The following is a 17,581-nucleotide window of genomic DNA, read 5'->3' as shown; positions in this document are numbered from 1 at the left end:
ATATCACGAGAAATAAAATTGATAGTCAGGCTTTCAGCAGTTCTACATCCATTTGTACCACATTACTGTAATAGTCCTCATTTCCTTCTTACAACCCTTAGATAATTGCAGGCCCACCCTGTACTGCCTAACCTTTATTTCATTGCCCCTAGCTCTCTTCTGTGTCCCTAATTATTCCTACAGTATACTCAGCTCTCTCTCCCCTTTTATCACTTATTTGGCTAAAGAAGAGGAAGAAGAAGAGGAAAATGTGGGGAAACTACCTAGGGTAGGCTGCAGTTACACACATGTTGATTACTTTGTTGTTGGTTGTTTTTTTGTTTGTTTGTTTGTTTTTTGTTTTTTGGTTGGTTGGTTTGGTTTTCCTTTTCATACAGAAGAGTGTGAATGCAGTCCCCTACCAACATAGATTATTTAGTTTTCTATGTTCAGGATATATTAGCAAGAGTGTAGCTAACACATCATGGAAATTCACTCTTCCCCTCCACTCAGCAACTGTGAGACCACAGGTGGAGTTCTGTTTTCAGATTTTTCTCCCAAGTACAAGAACAACATTAGTAGACTGGAGGGAGTCCAGTGGAAGGTAATTTGGATGGTTAGTGTCTGGAACAAAGAGAGAAACCGAGACAGTCTGTTTTACTCAGCCTGGAGAAACAAAAAGGGAATATAATTGCAGTCTTCCACGATGTAAAGTGGGATTATAGAGAAGACATCTTCTCAGAGGTGCATAGTGAAAGGACAAGACACAAAATATAGTAACAGAAATTCTGATTTAAAGAAAAAAAATATAGAGAAAATATATATATATATAAATATATATATATTCTATCTATTTATCTATCTATATATATCTATAGAAAATATATTTTCACAACAATGGATGGTTAAGCATGGGAGCAGATGATGTGGACTCTTCATCCCTGGAGATACTCAAAACTTGACTGGATAAGCTTTGAAGTTAGCCTTACTTAAAATGAAATATTGGACGAGACAATATCAGAAGGTCTTTTTCAATGAAAAAATATTTTATGATTAAATATATAGCTTGATTACTCTAAAACTTCTCCTTCTTGGTCTGATTTACTTAATATTCACCAACCGGCTTAAAAGTTCTATGATGAGGGGAGCAGGAGAGGAAGAAAAAGATGACTGACAGAGAGATGAATGAACAAATAAAATAAGGTTATAAAATTCCTTTCCCTAGAGATATACTTGTCCTGTCCACTGACAGGTAGACAATGGTAGACATTTAGCCAACACCATTCCTGAATAGTACTGAGTGCAGTAACAGAGACAGATTAGGAATAGGAGTTTCCTTCTGTGTTGTACTGAATGTTGTATTTTTGCTGCCCAGATTCCTATGTAGACATACAATAGCCCTGAGTTATGATTACTTCTGTTTGGTGAGATGTTCCTAGGGAAAAATTTTCACAGAACAAGGAAATACTTTAGCAATGGCAAAAATTAACAAGTTGAAACATTAAGCAACCTTCACACAATGACGTTAATCACAGAGCTAAGCTTCAATAAAACAGATTGGCAGGAACCGGTCTGGCTAGCTCACAAAGCTATGTGAAGTATGAGAGCTTTCCTAATCTGTTGTTTGAGAATTCTAAGAGTGTGAGAACATACAGGTGAGAGGAAGATGAACCTATGCAAATTTTATGTAGATATTTTTTGTTAGAATATGACTGAAGCTGTGAAGGAGGAGCACCATCCCAGGCCAGTTTAAAAGCCAGAAGACAGGCTGTCCACTTGAGATCAGTCTCTCTTCTTTCTTCCTCAAGGACAGAGATGTGGTCAAGGATACTTCTCAGTATTTTCTGCTTGAGTTGGATCACCACAGTGTCTTCTGAACCGTAAGAGATAATACCTTATGTGTTTTTATGATACAATATTTCATTTTTTTTCCTTGTAGTTAATTTATCATGGAACATCAATATGTAATGTAACCTAGATTCTGAAATATGTTTGAAATTGAAGTAGATAACAATGAAGTATGGTTTGGAATGATGTTCTCCTGCTGCAAAATCTGATTTGAGTGACAGAAACCTAAAACCAGAGTAGGTAAAATCTGAAGTGCATTGAGAGGACTTTCAAGACTAGCTTAGCAAGTAATACTAATGATCAGTACAGAGTGAGAGTGTCCTACTGGGCAGGTAATGTCTGGTTCCAAGGAGCTATGCTGAACAGTAATCCTGTTGTTATTATTGTTATTGTTATTGCTACACTTGCTATGCTATGAGGGCTTATACACTACTGTCAGTGTCTATGGCTTTATGAAAATCAAAGATTTCAGTCACAGTTTTCAAAAGTACACCATTTGAGAAAAGGATTTAACCCTTCTCAAAAGTGCAAAAGGAAAGCACTGTGAGGTGTTTAACTTTCTCAGATACACTGTTGTTTTTAATTTTTGTTTTAATTATTATTTTAATTTTGATCTTTGAATATCATACATTCTGACTTAAGCAAGTGAAAATAGCAATAAAGACAATATGAGTAAGCAAAAATCGAGATGGAGGGAAAGGAGGGAATGGATCGAATTATCAAGAAAAGATTGTGATTCATATTGCATTGAAGACCTAAATCATCAGCTGTCATGCATTATTTCTTTCACATGTATAGCATTTCTGTGGTGTTTTCCTGTCCTGTTTGCTATTGCTTTCCTCTGTGACTGAACTCTCTGAACTGGTCTTGCCTTCTTGCAGTCAGTATGTGCTGCTGGTACCAACAGTAGTGAGGAGCGACTCTCCACAGACCGCCTGTGTGCAGTTCCACAGCCTCAGCGAGCCTTTGTCCCTGAGCGTTGTCCTGGAATACAACAACATCCAGACAACTCTCTTTGAGGAGTTTGTAACAAAGAATGATTTCTTCAAGTGCTGCGAGTTCAAGGTATTTTCTCTTTTGAGACTACTAAAGAGGGTGTAGAAGCTGGAAATATTTCAGTGCCACTGTCTTTGTCAGTGAGAGTATAAAGGTGAAAAGTGCAGGCATACAATATGACAAAAATAATATTAAACTGTTGGAAAAGCTGACAATAAAGACAGAAAAAAAAATAATAAAGATATCTGGGTTGTAGAGGAGAGCTGGAGAAAGGCTTTTCATCTCCCTTCATGGAGTGAATAGAAAAACGCTTTTAATTGCCATCCCAGGTGCATATGTCCTATGGAACTGTCATAATTGCTAAGGGAGAATTGTCAAGTCACTGGAGAATCCAGAAGGGAAATGCTCATTCCCTTTTCTATGACTCTGCAAGATCAGGACAAATATGACAAACAAGACCCAAGATTACATCTTCCAGAATGCAGCAGGATAAACACATCAGAACTGAGCTGTACAGCTAGGAAGCTTGCTTGCCTATAGGCACGTAGCTACATGAGATGAGCAAATGCTTAGGATAGGGCATAGCTTAAAACCTTGCTACATGGTGACAGAAATTTCCACAGCATAGTTTACCAGAGACTATGTCACTGGTAAATGTGGGGTTTCTCATGACTTAGCACAAGCTATTAATGATTCACTTCACAGTCAGTATCTTACTCAAGAATCCGAAGCATCAGCTCACTTCAACATGCCTCATTTAACACTTTTCTTCTGGGGTTTTGTTTCTCTCCAGGTTCCTCCTGCTGGTTCTGACCCCTTGGCATTCATTTCTTTCTCTGCCAAAGGCTCCACAGTTCACTTAGCTGAGAGAAGATCAGTGGCAATCGAGAATGTGGATAACACTCTTTTCATCCAGACGGACAAACCCATCTACAAACCAGGGCAAAAAGGTGGCTTGGGAGTTTGAGTCAGATAGTGACCTGGGAAAATAAGTGCAAGGGTGGGTCATGAATGACAAGGACTTCTCTTGTGGAGGAAAAGACAGCAGACTGCGAAGACAGTGTATAGAGTATAATTGTCATCAGATAGTGTGTAATTGTCATCTGACTCTGGGCACATCAAAAGTCAGTGAAAAACAGAACCATTTCATAGAATTGCAAGAAACAAATAAGGTTCATGTGCCTTTTCTGCGTTAATTTCATTTACATAATTTTGAGTTCTGCCAGATTTACTGAGATCAATCATGCAAAGAGCATCCTGAAAAAATACAGAAAATAATAGGTTAAGCTTGGAATTAAAATTCATATAAAAATAATTTGAGCATGTTGTTTCCTGTCAACAGCTCTTTATAGTTAACTGCTAATCTAATTCTTAGAGCTGGTTTAATTACCATAGTTAAATGACTACTGTCTGTGTTATAGTTAGTTGTGTCTTTTGTTTAAGCAAGTTACAGTGCTGCAGGGTTTAAAATCAGAATAAAGATACCGTCTTCCTTCATTTTGATTGTTTCATTGAAGTGATTTGTATAGGTAGTTTCTTAGGAAACACTCCAAAGAACTGAATCCTTCAAGAACAACTGATGATAATGTAGGATATTTGTATTCACTTTATAAGTTAGTTTAGTCCTGGATGGTCAGTATCAAAGACATTTCAGCTGATAAGTGTTTTGTTTTGTTCTGTTTTGTTTTTCACTGGCTAGGATAAGAAAATGTTTTCTCGTTCTCTAATTTCCAAGTACTTATTAGTTCCTCCTAAAAGCCTGAACAAATTTTGTTTCAGTTATGCATTGAAAGTAATTTACCACTGCTAAAGTAAATAATATTTTTTTGTCCTATATATTTTTCAGTGATGTTTCGTGTGGTCAGTTTGGATAGCCAGTTCAGACCTGTGCAGGAGATGGTAAGTAAGAGTGATAGTCAAGATTTTTCAAGCTCTCTTGTGGGGTACCTTTTCAAAGAGACTCTCTCACTTGTATATTGAATAAGGGACTGGAACAGGCCTCCTGCTATTTTGGGAGAACTTCTGTTAGTTGACACCTCATCTCTTTCCTGCCTTTATAGAGGGCAAAGTTTCTGAAAGCACTCCTGGAAATCTCTCACAGTGCTCAGATTTGGTAGTCACTTCACTTCACCTGCCCCAGATCTGTAGAAAGAGATTGGATGCTTCTGTAGAAAACATAAATTCATAAACAAGTTATCCCCCTAGAATTATCTCTTAAATTACAGACATGAATTTCAGATCATTTCCCTGACACAGTCTTCTGTATTCAGAGAAAGGGGTTCACAGTGTTCTTTATAGCCTAGTATTTTTCAAGCTCCACAGTTAATTTCTTGAAGTTTTGATTATTTTTTTTCCTTTCTTTTCTTTTTTTTTTTTTCTCCTCCAGTATCCACGAATCATCATTGAGGTAAGATACGCCACATCATTAAAGTGTAAATTTCTTTGGAAAGGCCACAGCCTTTGCAATGCTTCAGCATTCCTAAAACATGGTTTTCTCATTTGCCATTTCAAATGCATACTCCTCACTAGCCCTTCTGTGAGTACCGAGTATCCAAAACAAATGAAATCTATTTCCATCACAATTTAGGAAACTTGTCATACACAGATTATGGGAGAAGGCTCACAGAAAAGTGTTCCTAGATGATATCAGCTCTAGTATACAAGTAGTGCACTTTCAAATGCTTGTGTGAAAAAGGTTTTTATCTAATACTACGCAAGAGTATTTACCAGAATTGTAAATAAAGCTCAAATCATTCATTCTTAATAGAGATGTATTATATTTAAGAATCACAGATGTCAAATGTGTCAAATTTTTGTAAGTCAGAAGATGTGGGTCTTCCACCTCTTTTACAACTGTTTTAATACAACTTTGAAACTGAAAGTTTTCTCCCAGAATCTTTGGAAGTCAGCATTGATTTAGGTCAGCAGGACTTAACATCTTTAGATGATGGAAGACGTAGTTTTCACCTTTTCCCATGCACTTTATTACCTTGGATAGAAAATAATTACACACTGCTGTAGAGGTTGCAAGTGGTTCCTTCTCAAGTAATTCTAACAATCATTTTTAAAAAAAAAAAACTTAGGCTTGTTTAACGCGCAAAAAGATCTGGAAAACTAATGGTAAATCAGAATGCACATTATCAGCCCAAACTCCCATTCATACAGTAATGCACTAAGCCAGCATGCCAGGATACAAAACTTAAAGAAGAGAAAAAAGAGGGTGACAAAGGTTTTCATTTTTCTTTTTATCCCACTCTTCAGGACCCAGAGCAAAACCAGATCCTGCAGTGGTTGGACGTAACATCTACACATGGCATTGTCCAGCTTTCCTTCCCATTAATCCAGGAGCCAATCCTGGGGTCCTACCACATCGTTGTGGAGAAGAAGTCAGGGGATAAAGAGTACCACTTCTTCACAGTGGAGGAATATGGTAAGCAGGTGCTGTGAACTTCACTGCGTCAGAAGCTGGCTCTGTCCAAGTCGGATGGGAGGTTTTAGTAAAGACTTTAAGATCTTTGAAATATCCTGTTTATGTCTAAGAAAGAAACACATGGAGAGAGCTGGGTGGAGCAAGAGAAGGCAAGAATTAAAAAAGAAATGCTGAAAGAGACAACATTTTTCATGAATTAAGATCCATGCCCTATCACTCAGGTGTTACATTCTTCATTTGTTCAGAGGCAAAATTAATGAGACCTGACTCGTTCCTGTCCTGTTTTGTGGAGGTATCATTGTATGAAGAGCACTAGGATAAAATATGCAGCAGAAATCTGAGGAGGTTTTCTATCAGACAGTAGATGATGGTTACCAGGTCATTACTGGAAGACGCTGGATAACCAGTGGAAGTGCAAGATGGAAAATAATGAGCAGTGGAGGTGTCAAAGCATTCATAGTGATCCCCTTACAGGGGAGTCACCCAATTCATTTTAATTTCACAATTTTTTCATCTTATAGGTTGTGGCAGGTTTTCCCTAATAATGCCTAGAGAAGGCTTGGACAACTCCCAGCCTTTTTTTCTTTTTCTTTTTCTTTTTCTTTTTCTTTTTCTTTTTCTTTTTCTTTTTCTTTTTCTTTTTCTTTTTCTTTTTCTTTTTCTTTTTCTTTTTCTTTTTCTTTTTCTTTTTCTTTTTCTTTTTCTTTTTCTTTTTTTTCTTTTTCCTTTTCTTTTTCTTTTTCTTTTTCTTTTTCCCTTCCTTTTTCTTTTTCTTTTTCCCTTCCTTTTTCTTTTTCTTTTTCCCTTCCTTTTTCTTTTTCTTTTTCCCTTCCTTTTTCTTTTTCTTTTTCTTTTTCCCTTCCTTTTTCTTTTTCTTTTTCCCTTCCTTTTTCTTTTTCTTTTTCCCTTCCTTTTTCTTTTTCTTTTTCCCTTCCTTTTTCTTTCTTTCTTTCTTTCTTTTTTTTTTTTTTTATGGCAGTGTAACACCTTTCCTGCTCACCCACCAGATTTCTTTCATACCTTTCAGTCTCCTGTGTACAGGTGTGTGAAAAAAAGGCTTGTTCCAGCTGCGTTTTTGTTATTGCTGGTGACCTGGAATAAAGGATAGGCTGAAAAGAGGGTGTGACAAAGGAGTGGGACCTGTTTTATTTTACTGTTTCACTTAATCAGTGACCTTTCTTCTTCAGTAGGGCTGGATTACGTAGTATCTTCTGCTCTACAGGGCTTAACTATATTTACACATCAGTATTACTCCCACATTTCCCTTGAAGAAAATGCATGCCCAACTAAAGTGATTTATCATAGTTTCTACTGCGGCTATTATCATTATTATGATGGTTATTATTGCATTAAAAGTTATTCATCTTACTGCTTAAGTTAAATTTATTGTCCAATAATATTATACAGTGAAATCCTAGGTAGACTTCTTTCTCCCATGTTGGTGAAAATGCTTTTGCCAACTACTGTTTTTTACTGTCTTCCTCATACACACCTGCTTATGGCATGCTACCGCTGATCAATCATATTCACCTTGCTTTCCCAGTGCTGCCAAAGTTTGAAGTGACAACTAGTGTGCCTAGGAGGATCTCCTTCTTTGATGAAGAAATCAGGGTGAATGTTTGCGCCTCGTAAGTATTAAAGCTGAGAATGACATATATGTGAACAAGAAACATGGGAAAGAGGAAGGTGTGACATGCTGTGAAACAAGAAGCCTGCTGCTGATTCATGTATGGACTGTAGGAATTCCTTTAGCTATGGCTTCCATGGCATGAAACATGATGATAACTCCACTCTGCTCCATAGAAGAATTAGAACCGGGAGGATTTGTGTTTGTTCAGCAGTCTGAAGGTGTCAAATGGTACATGCTCAATAGCTGTTGATTTTATAGTACAGAGGAGAGAAATAGTAAGGAGGACAGACGATAAATAGGATTTCTGGTTGTAACATTGCCAAAAGACAGATTGGCATAAGCCTGAGCACCAAGGACTGCAATACGTCCTGCTTTGTGTAAGGCAATAATGAGGAAAACCAAGCAGGAGGGAATAATATCCCAAACCTGAGTCCAGCATCCTTTTCCAGCTGTAGGCCTTAAAGAATGGCTGCACCAAATCAATCATAAAGCGGGCTTTTAAAATAAGATGCCAAAGACTGCCTAAAAATAGTTGAAGGGAATTCAGGTAGGGCTAACTAGTCCTAATTCCTAGCTGCTCTTCTGACTGTGCTCTGGGCACTTCTGAGGGATTTAGAGCCTGCAACACCCCACAGTATTTGCAGGTTTCATGCTAATTTGACATAATTGGATTCTTGTTTCTTCTCCTCTCTTAGGTACACTTATGGCCAACCAGTGCAGGGGAATGCAAGAATCAATGTGTGTCAGGAGCGTTTCTATAGCCCACGATGTAAGCAAAGCCGGAAACCAACCTGTGAAGCTGTCACCGGACTGGTATGATACAGGCCTAAGGCTTTCTTCCTGTTGAACTTTACTACTCAGCATGTAACACAGTGTATGAAGGCCCCATTCATTTCCTGGGGAACACCAGAGAGATAATCCCAGAGGCATATTTTTGTCTCAGTATCTTACAGGCAATGCTGAAAGACCACAAAGGTAGTTTTTACCAATGACCTCATAAGGAGGCTGGCTTTTGCCATTCCCCTTCAAGAAAGGGGGAGAAAGGAAATAATTTTTCATTAGAAATTTAAGTTCTGACACTTAAGAGTCAATTGGAGGGATGGAAACTTATAAAACTATGAATTTGTGATTATTCCTAAAATGCTAGGTCTGTGTTCTTACTGGGGATAATCAGCAGACCTCTGCTGGGAGTCTTTGAGGACACATTGTTAAACTGATTATTAATTTCTCAACTACATCAGGTTCAAAGTGCTTTAAAGAAGCTCTTATAATAGAGCTCAAGCATCATACAAGGTGGGTTTGAGAAGGGATGTGAGTGCAGAGAGGATGAGGGGCAGGGAGGAGAGAAGATTCTCCGTGAAATGGTGGGGAGCTGGAGGGTAAGAAGTGTAAGGTAGAAGGGGAGTGAGTAAAAAGTAAAAGCTGAAGGAAATGTGAGCAGAGGCATGAAGCTCTTCAGAGACCTGATAATACAGGTTGAGGAGCAGTTTTCCAAACCTTGAGGACAATGGGCTTTTCTATTTGTGCTCTTTTTTCAGCTTGGGAAGGATGGTTGTCTCAGCACTGTCATCTCCACCAAAACTTTCCAGCTCTACCGCAGCTATGCCAGGATGTATGCCAGGCTCAACGTAGAAACCATCGTCACTGAAAATGGGACAGGTAACACTAAGTGAAGGTTGAGAAGTAGTTGAGTAAGTCTAAAGGGTAATACTTCTTGAGAGGAATCTCCTGGATCCCAATCTGTGCATCAAATGGTGAACAATCACCATTTTATGTGTAGCTCTTCCTCCAGAACACCACTTCTCCATATAACTTTCAAAAGAAACTGTTTTCTGCCCATTTCTGTTTTCTCCCCTTTATACTGGGTGTGTTTTACAGGTATCCAGATAAAAGACTATGACTATGTTGCAGTTAACCAAGAAAATGACAGAGTGATGTTCAGGAATATGGATCTGTATTACAAGAGGGGAATTCCTTACTTTGGTGAGGTGAGTAGCTGAGAAGATACATTTAGAAAGAACTCCCTCAGGTCCAGCATGATTTCTATGTTGCCCTGTTTATGGCTGCCCTTTTAGTATGTACTGATAGCTTCCCTTGATAATGTTGCATAGCAATGATTGCTGCATAGTTCTGACATTATATTAGATGTTCCTAGAAAAAATAAGAAAATTGTATCGATAATGCCCTCAGCCATAATTAGAGAATGCCTGAGAGATGGGTAAGTGAAAGGTCATATGTGGTGAAGACAGGTCTGCAAGAAACTACTGCAGCAACAGCAGTGCCTAACTGAAGGCAAAATTTACCCTACATTGCATCACACAGTCATGCAGATGTTTACTTATAGCAGTACAAGTGCTAGAGAACATCCAAATTCTTCCCAACCTGCACATTCAGGATAAACCCAGGCACAGAAATAAGGATGAGCTATTCAGCATTGTCCGTATATGCAGTGCAGAAGAAAGGTTGCATATGGATGTCCAGAAGCTTACTGAATTATACTCCCCGAAAATGTCATTAGTGCTTAAGTTATTATCCTCTGGTGAGCAGAAAATTTCTTACTTTTTTTTTTTCCAACCCAAATCCTTTGTGTATTTTTTGTGTTCAGATCAGTGTGACAAATATGGAAGACAAGCCTCTTGCCAATAGGATAGTCGTGCTGGAGGTCAATGGAGAATACCATGCCAACTACACCACTGACAAGAATGGCATTGCTGCCTTTTCCATCAACACATCTGACTTCTTTGATCCCAGTTTTAAGCTGAGAGTAAGTATGAGCCCCAGTCTAACTCCTGAAAAAATACTTCATCAGAGAGAGGAATTATAGAAGCAAACAGCGGGTGCTGGCAAATTGTTTCAGGTGGGGAAAGCAGGCACTCAGTCCACCAACACCTGCAACTTGTGCAAAACCAGTATGAGAAAATGTTAATTCCCGAGAAGCAGCAGACTGCACCTCAGGAGCGTTTTGTCTGCAGTGATTTTCATCACCTCCCTACTTTTTCCTCAGCTTAGAAGCCCTTTGTGCTGCCATCTTTCTTCTTTTTATTCTGTGGACTAGAGGACCTTCTTCACAGCCTGCCCTGCCTTCCCCACCCAGCTTGGTAGCACACCCACCTTCTTCCCTGCATTTCTGCTGGCAGATGTCCATGCCCATTACCACAACATGGTCTTCTCATGTTCTCATGTCTTTTTTCTGTTGTGATGGGAGGAGGTGAGAATCAGCATGGTGTTTGAGACCAAAGCCATTCCAACTCAACATTAAGTCCTAACAACCTGTTCCAGTCCATCAAGAATCTGAAATACCATTCCTCCTGCAATGTGCCATGGATGTGTGGATATATTGAGGTATCCAGAAATGCTTCCACTGTGGACTCAAGGAACACAAATTTTTCACACCAGCTCTTGCTCTTAGTTTAAACAACCCCACAAAACCAATTTCCCAACAGGTTATTTTAGAGGAAAGATGCCTTAGTCTCACCTGTCAATTTATTATTTTCCACTTTGTTGATTCCTCATGTATACCTCTTCTGCATCATAGGCCACACAGGCACCAGATGACTGTGCAGACTTCTTGATGTGGAGAAATGACAATGAACCTCAAGCTTTGTTCTTTGTCCGTCGCTTCTACTCACGGACCAACAGCTTTGTGAGAATTGAGCCAGTGGAGGAGAAACTAAGCTGTGGCCAGCAGAGAAAGATCAATGTTCACTATGTCCTGAACAGAAAAGGGTATAGAAATGCCAACCACACAAACTTCTACTATGTGGTAAGCGCTACCTCAGTTCCCACAATGCCTCTTTTCTTCCACCTTCTCTTGAACACTATACAAGGCAGAAATCTCCAGGTAGAAATCTCCAGGTCAGCCAGTGGCTATAAATCACAGCTTGACTTGATAGCCCCTGAAGAGCTTCTCAGAATACCACTCAATGCCATTTTGTGGGGGAAGGTAGGAGGTGCTTTTGATTCCATCTCATACATTTTTTCTATGCTTAGGTGACGGCAAAAGGAAAAATTGTTCTCAATGGCCAAAAGCAAGTCAGCATCTCTCAAGGTAAGTTCTAGGCTGCATTACTGCTGTTACTTCAAAGCACCATTCCTAGCAGCAGAGCATTAGTAAGTTATGTAAGATGAGATGAAAGCAGAAAACTACAGCTAAATCAGATGCTAGATCTTAAACTTCATCAAATTTCACCACTTACAGTATCATTCACTTTTGATGCAGATTCTAACTAATACTCCATATAATAATCAAATTGATCTTGTAAGTTGAAAGATGAAAACAGGAGGAATGTAACCTTTTCTATTTTATTTCTTCTTTATCTCTTTTTTTCAAAGAATATTTACAATTTCAGTTACTCTGTGACATCCAAGCCTTCACCAATTAAATATTAAAAAATTCTGAAATTTAAAGAATGGGTGTCCCCTTTGAGAGGGATATTTAGCAATTAACTGCTTGGAATTCATTGAAGTTTTGGAAATCTCCAATGAATGAGAAGAATTTAATCCTGCAAATGCAACAAATAGAACTCAAAATTTTTTTTCATTGTTAAAAACATATTTTCTTGCAGAACCAGGTCCGTTTCCAGTCTTCAGTAGGTGTGTTAAGTAAGCCTAACTCCACATATAGGACCTGTAGTTTAGTATTTGTCACCTTTGGTCTTTCTCCGGGTACTCAGGCACTATGGCTGCACAGTATGTATTTCACCACAGTTTACAGAAAGGCAGCCCTGTCGCATGGTTCTCCCTTCATTAAATCAGCTTGAAGCCATGTGGTTTTCCCATATTATTGGTGGCTAACCAATAGTAAGGTATGCAACAATGTGTAACTCACCAAAATATATTTGAAAGCTTAGCCCCTGCTCTAGTAGTTGTGATCCATATTGACAAGAACTTCATAGTTCTTAGTGTTAAAGAATGATCTTTTAGCTGGTCTATATAACTGGTCTATCTCATCTGATATAGGAGGTTCTAGGTTTGAGATCCAAAGGCAAAGTTTTGCTCTTTTGTAGAATCATGCACAGATTTTGCTGTCTAGCTTATACCGAGCTCAGAACCCTCTTTGCAAAGTATCCTGCTCACAGCATTATCTAGTTTGTATCTGGCATTTTGCTGATAGGAGTTTTTCCTCAGCCACTGAAAGATCAGTCTCTCAGTATCCAGCATCCCTGTTTTAAAAGTTGCAGGTGTAGGTAGGTTATGAACAAATACATAGTCCTTCCACCAATGCTGAGACCATGTCTGATCTCTTTTGTTGGCCTCTCTTCCCTTGTTCCATGCTTCTTCCACAGTTCCCAGAGGTACATTCTCCATTACATTGACCGTCAGTGAGAAGCTTGCCCCCAGTGCTAGACTGTTGCTCTACACAGTGCATCCTCATGGGGAGATAGTGGCTGACAGCTCCTGGATACACAGTGATATATGCTTCAAGAACAAGGTGAAAAACTTTGCTTTCTTATTGAGGGCTACACCTGGTGTCTTTTTGTTGTTGTTGTTGTTGTTTTGTTTGTTTGTTTGTTTGTTTTCCTGAGGGAAGAGTTAGGGAATGACTTCATTATGAACTCTGCACTCAGGATGGCATTTAGGAATGGAAAAGGTACAGACGTGCCTAGTAACTTGAGAAGCTGTCCCTGGAATTGACACATATGCTCAAACTCAGACTAAGTTCTCAATGAAGTGGGGAGGAAGAGATGACTAGGGAATCACAGTGACTAGGAATTTTCAGTGAACAGAGATTCAGAAGGGCTGTCTAACAGCAGGAGCTTTGCCCCACAGAGAATAGAGAATAGAATGCATGCTGGTGAAAGGCAAGATTTAGATGTATGTGCCAAGCTAATTCTCCTAATTTCTATTTGTTTGTCTGACTTATTCTTTTCCAGCTCCGGCTCAAATTCTCTGAGAAGCAGGGTCTCCCAGGCTCTAACATCAGTCTCCACCTTGAAGCTGCTGCCAACTCCTACTGTGCTCTGAGAGCTGTTGATCAGAGTGTCTTTCTTCTTCGGCCTGAGCGAGAATTATCTGCTGAGAGCGTAAGCCACATCCCCCGGGTTGTGTTGTTTTGATCTAGGGAAATCCAGAATAACAATTCCAATGCCCATCTCTCTCTCTGTTGCTGACTGCATTTTTCTTTTTCCTATATAAACAGGCACCTCAGTGATTGAAAAAAATAAATAAAATAATAGCAGTTGTGCACTTCAAAGCTGGTAGTGGAATACTTAATTTTGGAATGCACAGCAGCATTACACATTTCAACAGTATGCCGAAAGAAAGAGAGAAGGAGAGAAAGAAAGAAAGAAAGAAAGAAAGAAAGAAAGAAAGAAAGAAAGAAAGAAAGAAAGAAAGAGAGAGAGAGAGAGAGAGAGAGAGAGAGAGAGAAAGAAAGAAAGAAAGAAAGAAAGAAAAAGAAAGAAAGAAAGAGCCCCATACTTTTGAAAAACTATAGAGATCCTGCTCATTTCATGCTTTCAGAGGCATTTTGTCTTGAAGTGAGAGAGTGGATACATGCTGCACCATGAGGATGCTTTAGAATGGACTGCATTGTAAATCCTGTCACATAGTTTTCACTGGACTTACTACACTTTCAGTCTGCACTCATGAAAGTTTTTCATGGTATAACAGAGAGAGCCCTTATACTGTATCACCGTGTCTTAGAGCTGGCTCACCAAAGCCCAGGGCTTTGGTGAAGCAGAATTTTGCACCTGCCTGGGACCTTTCCTTGTTTTTACATCTGTTGTTCTCACCTCCCAGGTGTACTACCGGCTTCGTTTGAGTGATTTACATGGCTATTACTACAATGGACTCAACCTGCAAGATGACAAAACCCAGGAGTGCACCCCAGTCAAAACCACCTTTTTTGATGGCTTGTACTATGAACCTGTTAATGTCAGTCGTGATGGTGATGCCTACAAGATTTTCAGGGTATGTGCTCTATGTGGCTCTTTAAGTGAGAAGTAGTCCAGAAGAATTCATGCACATTAGAATTAAACTTTCTCAGGCGGTGATTCTGATCCTTGGAACTACCTTAACCCTCCAGTCACACAATTTCTGCCTTCTCAACCCTACATCTTACTCAGGAAGACTGAGAATCACTATTAGACATGTTCACTGGGAACCTGCCCACGTTTCAGTACACATTTCCTAAACAGGACAATGACCTTGGCTCATGACCTCAGCATTCCTAGTAAAGATCCGAGTCCATTATGCAGGCCACTGGTTTCCATGGATGTCTCCATGACTTTCCTTGTCCAGTTGCAATGAACCTCTGTCAATACTGCTCTTCACAGAACACCAGGTGTCTGCATCATAGAAATGACATAGATGTAGGAGAGAAGAGTGACCTGTGACATTCAAGGTTGAAAGGTTGGCATTGTGAGGAGGGAGAAGAGAGATGAGGGATGATAACCCAGATGGGAAACATAGCACAGTATAACATAGCATAGCATGATAGCTAGTACATGCACTGAGTGACAAAATTCATTGATTCTTTTACATTCAGGATATGGGCCTGAAGGTTTTCACCAACTCTGTGCTGCGGAAGCCAGTTCTGTGCAACGAAGACATGTCAAATCGAGGAGATGACCATATGTATTTAGAACATGGTGTCATTGGTGGTGCCTATGGCGCAGGTAAAAGAAAGTTCATGATGTGTCTCCATTCCCAGTATGCCTAGTCTTCAAAATTGCTGCATGTAGAAAATACCAGATAGCATGATGAGTTTTGGGAAATAGGTCTCTGTTTCACAGTTTGCCTCTTGTTATCTCTTGCTGACAGTCCTCACAGAAGTGAAGTCACTTCCCTCTCACTTAGGTACAAGGTGAATATGGGAAAGACAGAGAATATTGGGATGCTGCTTTCATAAATTGATATCAGTTTTTCAAGGTTTTTTATTTTTTTCACAATTAAATATTTAAATATATATATATATTCCTTTTAAATAAAAGGAAATGCCAATGAAGAAAAATAATGCAAATTCCCAATGTTAAGAATTCACACAGCATTTAGCATACTTAGCAAATAGTCTCAAAAGCACTTTATAGATCAGCAAATGGTATGATTTATTTTTCCTCCTAGTTAAGTTTTCACAGCAAAAGAGCAAAAGTAATCATCATAGGTTACCACAAGGGAAATTACTGTTCAACACTAGGAAGCAGTTCTTCCCCATAAGAGCCATGCTGCACTGGAAGAGGTTCTCCAGGTTTTGGGATTTCCATACCTGTAGGTTTTCAAAACAGAGCTGGACAAGACCCTTGAGCAACATGAGCTGACTTTGAAGTTTGTCCTACTTCAAGGAGATTTGACTGGAAAACTCCAGAAGTTCCTCCCAACCTATATTTTTTTCTATGATTCTGTGATTCTAATTTCAGCAAAATAGCAAAGTACTATAATTTCCATGATATAACTGACAAGTCTGAGGAAATTGGAAACACCTCCATGCTACATTGTTTGTTTAACATCTCATCCAAGTCCACAGGACCATGGTCTTAGGTTTTTAATCTCAGTCATGTAGTTTGGTCATCTGAATCAAAGTAGTTTTCCAGTTGAGTGGGTATTCAGCTCTATTTTAGTTGTCTGGACAGGGTAAAATGATCGAGTTCTAAGGGAGGTTTGTAAAGCTGTATATACTTTGGTGAAATTCTGGTCAGTGTTGACATTCGCAAATTGTAGAGAGCTAGTGACAGAGGACAAAAAAATGCCTTTGTAACTAGATGATGAGACCTTTCAATGTGAAAAAAGGTGAAGTGCCTTGTGAAATATCTACATTTTCCAGTATTTTCCCTTGGGAAGGCAAAATAGGTAAAAAAAATGTTCCTTCTTATGCCCTATATTTGTTACAGTTTTCATTTTTCATATGGGAAAAAATGGAAAAATGCTCCAATGGAATACTTAGTGTTCATTTATGCTCTCAAGCATATTTGATTGCAGTTCAGATCTCATTTAATTGTTTGTTCTGGCCTGACCTCTCTAATAGTATACTTAACCATATACAATCTTCCTAGATGAGTCAAGGATTATCGGTAATAGCCTTGTTAACACTGTTCGGAAATACTTCCCTGAGACATGGATTTGGGATCTGATTCATACTGAGTGAGTATTTTTACCTTCATTTCTTACCTTTTGTGAATTTTGAGTTGCTGCATCTTGCTGAAATTAATTTTGGGAAGAAGCAATGGAATGTATGTCTACTCTGTAGATATGAGTCTCCTTTACTCATTGTGCTCACAGATCTTTGACATCCCAGTCTTGTTTACAGTATCAAGCTTCCTTGAACCGTGACTCATATCTGCTCTTTTCTCTGCTACTATTCTTCTGATGAGGAGAAAGAATAAGGGCTAAGAATAAAATAAGAGAATTTGTTTAGACAAAAACAGGAGGAAAACTTGTTATTGTTCATTATATTTTTTATTTCCACCAGCAGAAAACTCAGTTGTTATTGTTGTTTTTGTTTGTTTGTTTGTTTTGTTTTGTTTTTGTTTCTTTCCAAGTTATAATAGCTTCTGCAAAGAGAATATCTCTGTCTTAACTATGCATCCATTCTATTTTTTTTTCATTTTTTTTCAGTATGTTCAACATTTACAAATTATATTTCTAAATTTAAAAAAACAAGTTCTCTTCCAAGTGTTTTTAAAACATAGCTCACCAACACCTTCATCTTTACCTCCAACTTTATAGCTTTTAAAATATGGAGAGATATCTCATAGAAACTG

At 38.7% G+C, this 17,581-nt stretch overlaps 1 protein-coding gene across 1 annotated transcript in view; it reads left to right on the top strand.

Moving 5' to 3' along the window:
- The first annotated feature begins 1,557 nt into the window (after positions 1-1,557).
- Positions 1,558-17,581, top strand: part of LOC137865791 (ovostatin-like) — a 30,520-nt gene continuing 14,496 nt past the window's right edge. Inside the window, exons 1-18 of the mRNA XM_068701242.1 lie at positions 1,558-1,859; positions 2,709-2,892; positions 3,617-3,773; positions 4,670-4,722; positions 5,210-5,230; positions 6,085-6,253; positions 7,797-7,881; positions 8,579-8,696; positions 9,422-9,542; positions 9,762-9,871; positions 10,489-10,647; positions 11,419-11,646; positions 11,874-11,931; positions 13,169-13,314; positions 13,757-13,906; positions 14,625-14,795; positions 15,373-15,502; positions 16,874-16,961. Coding sequence (XP_068557343.1) covers positions 1,795-1,859; positions 2,709-2,892; positions 3,617-3,773; positions 4,670-4,722; positions 5,210-5,230; positions 6,085-6,253; positions 7,797-7,881; positions 8,579-8,696; positions 9,422-9,542; positions 9,762-9,871; positions 10,489-10,647; positions 11,419-11,646; positions 11,874-11,931; positions 13,169-13,314; positions 13,757-13,906; positions 14,625-14,795; positions 15,373-15,502; positions 16,874-16,961 — 2,213 coding nt within the window. The 5' untranslated portion in view covers positions 1,558-1,794. The remainder of the gene's footprint in view (positions 1,860-2,708; positions 2,893-3,616; positions 3,774-4,669; positions 4,723-5,209; positions 5,231-6,084; positions 6,254-7,796; positions 7,882-8,578; positions 8,697-9,421; positions 9,543-9,761; positions 9,872-10,488; positions 10,648-11,418; positions 11,647-11,873; positions 11,932-13,168; positions 13,315-13,756; positions 13,907-14,624; positions 14,796-15,372; positions 15,503-16,873; positions 16,962-17,581) is intronic.

The sequence above is a fragment of the Anas acuta genome, chromosome 1, assembly GCF_963932015.1.
Source record: "Anas acuta chromosome 1, bAnaAcu1.1, whole genome shotgun sequence".
Classification (NCBI taxonomy): domain Eukaryota; kingdom Metazoa; phylum Chordata; class Aves; order Anseriformes; family Anatidae; genus Anas; species Anas acuta.
The sequence above is the reverse complement of the archived record's forward strand: the minus strand, read 5'-3'. Positions and strand labels throughout refer to the sequence as shown.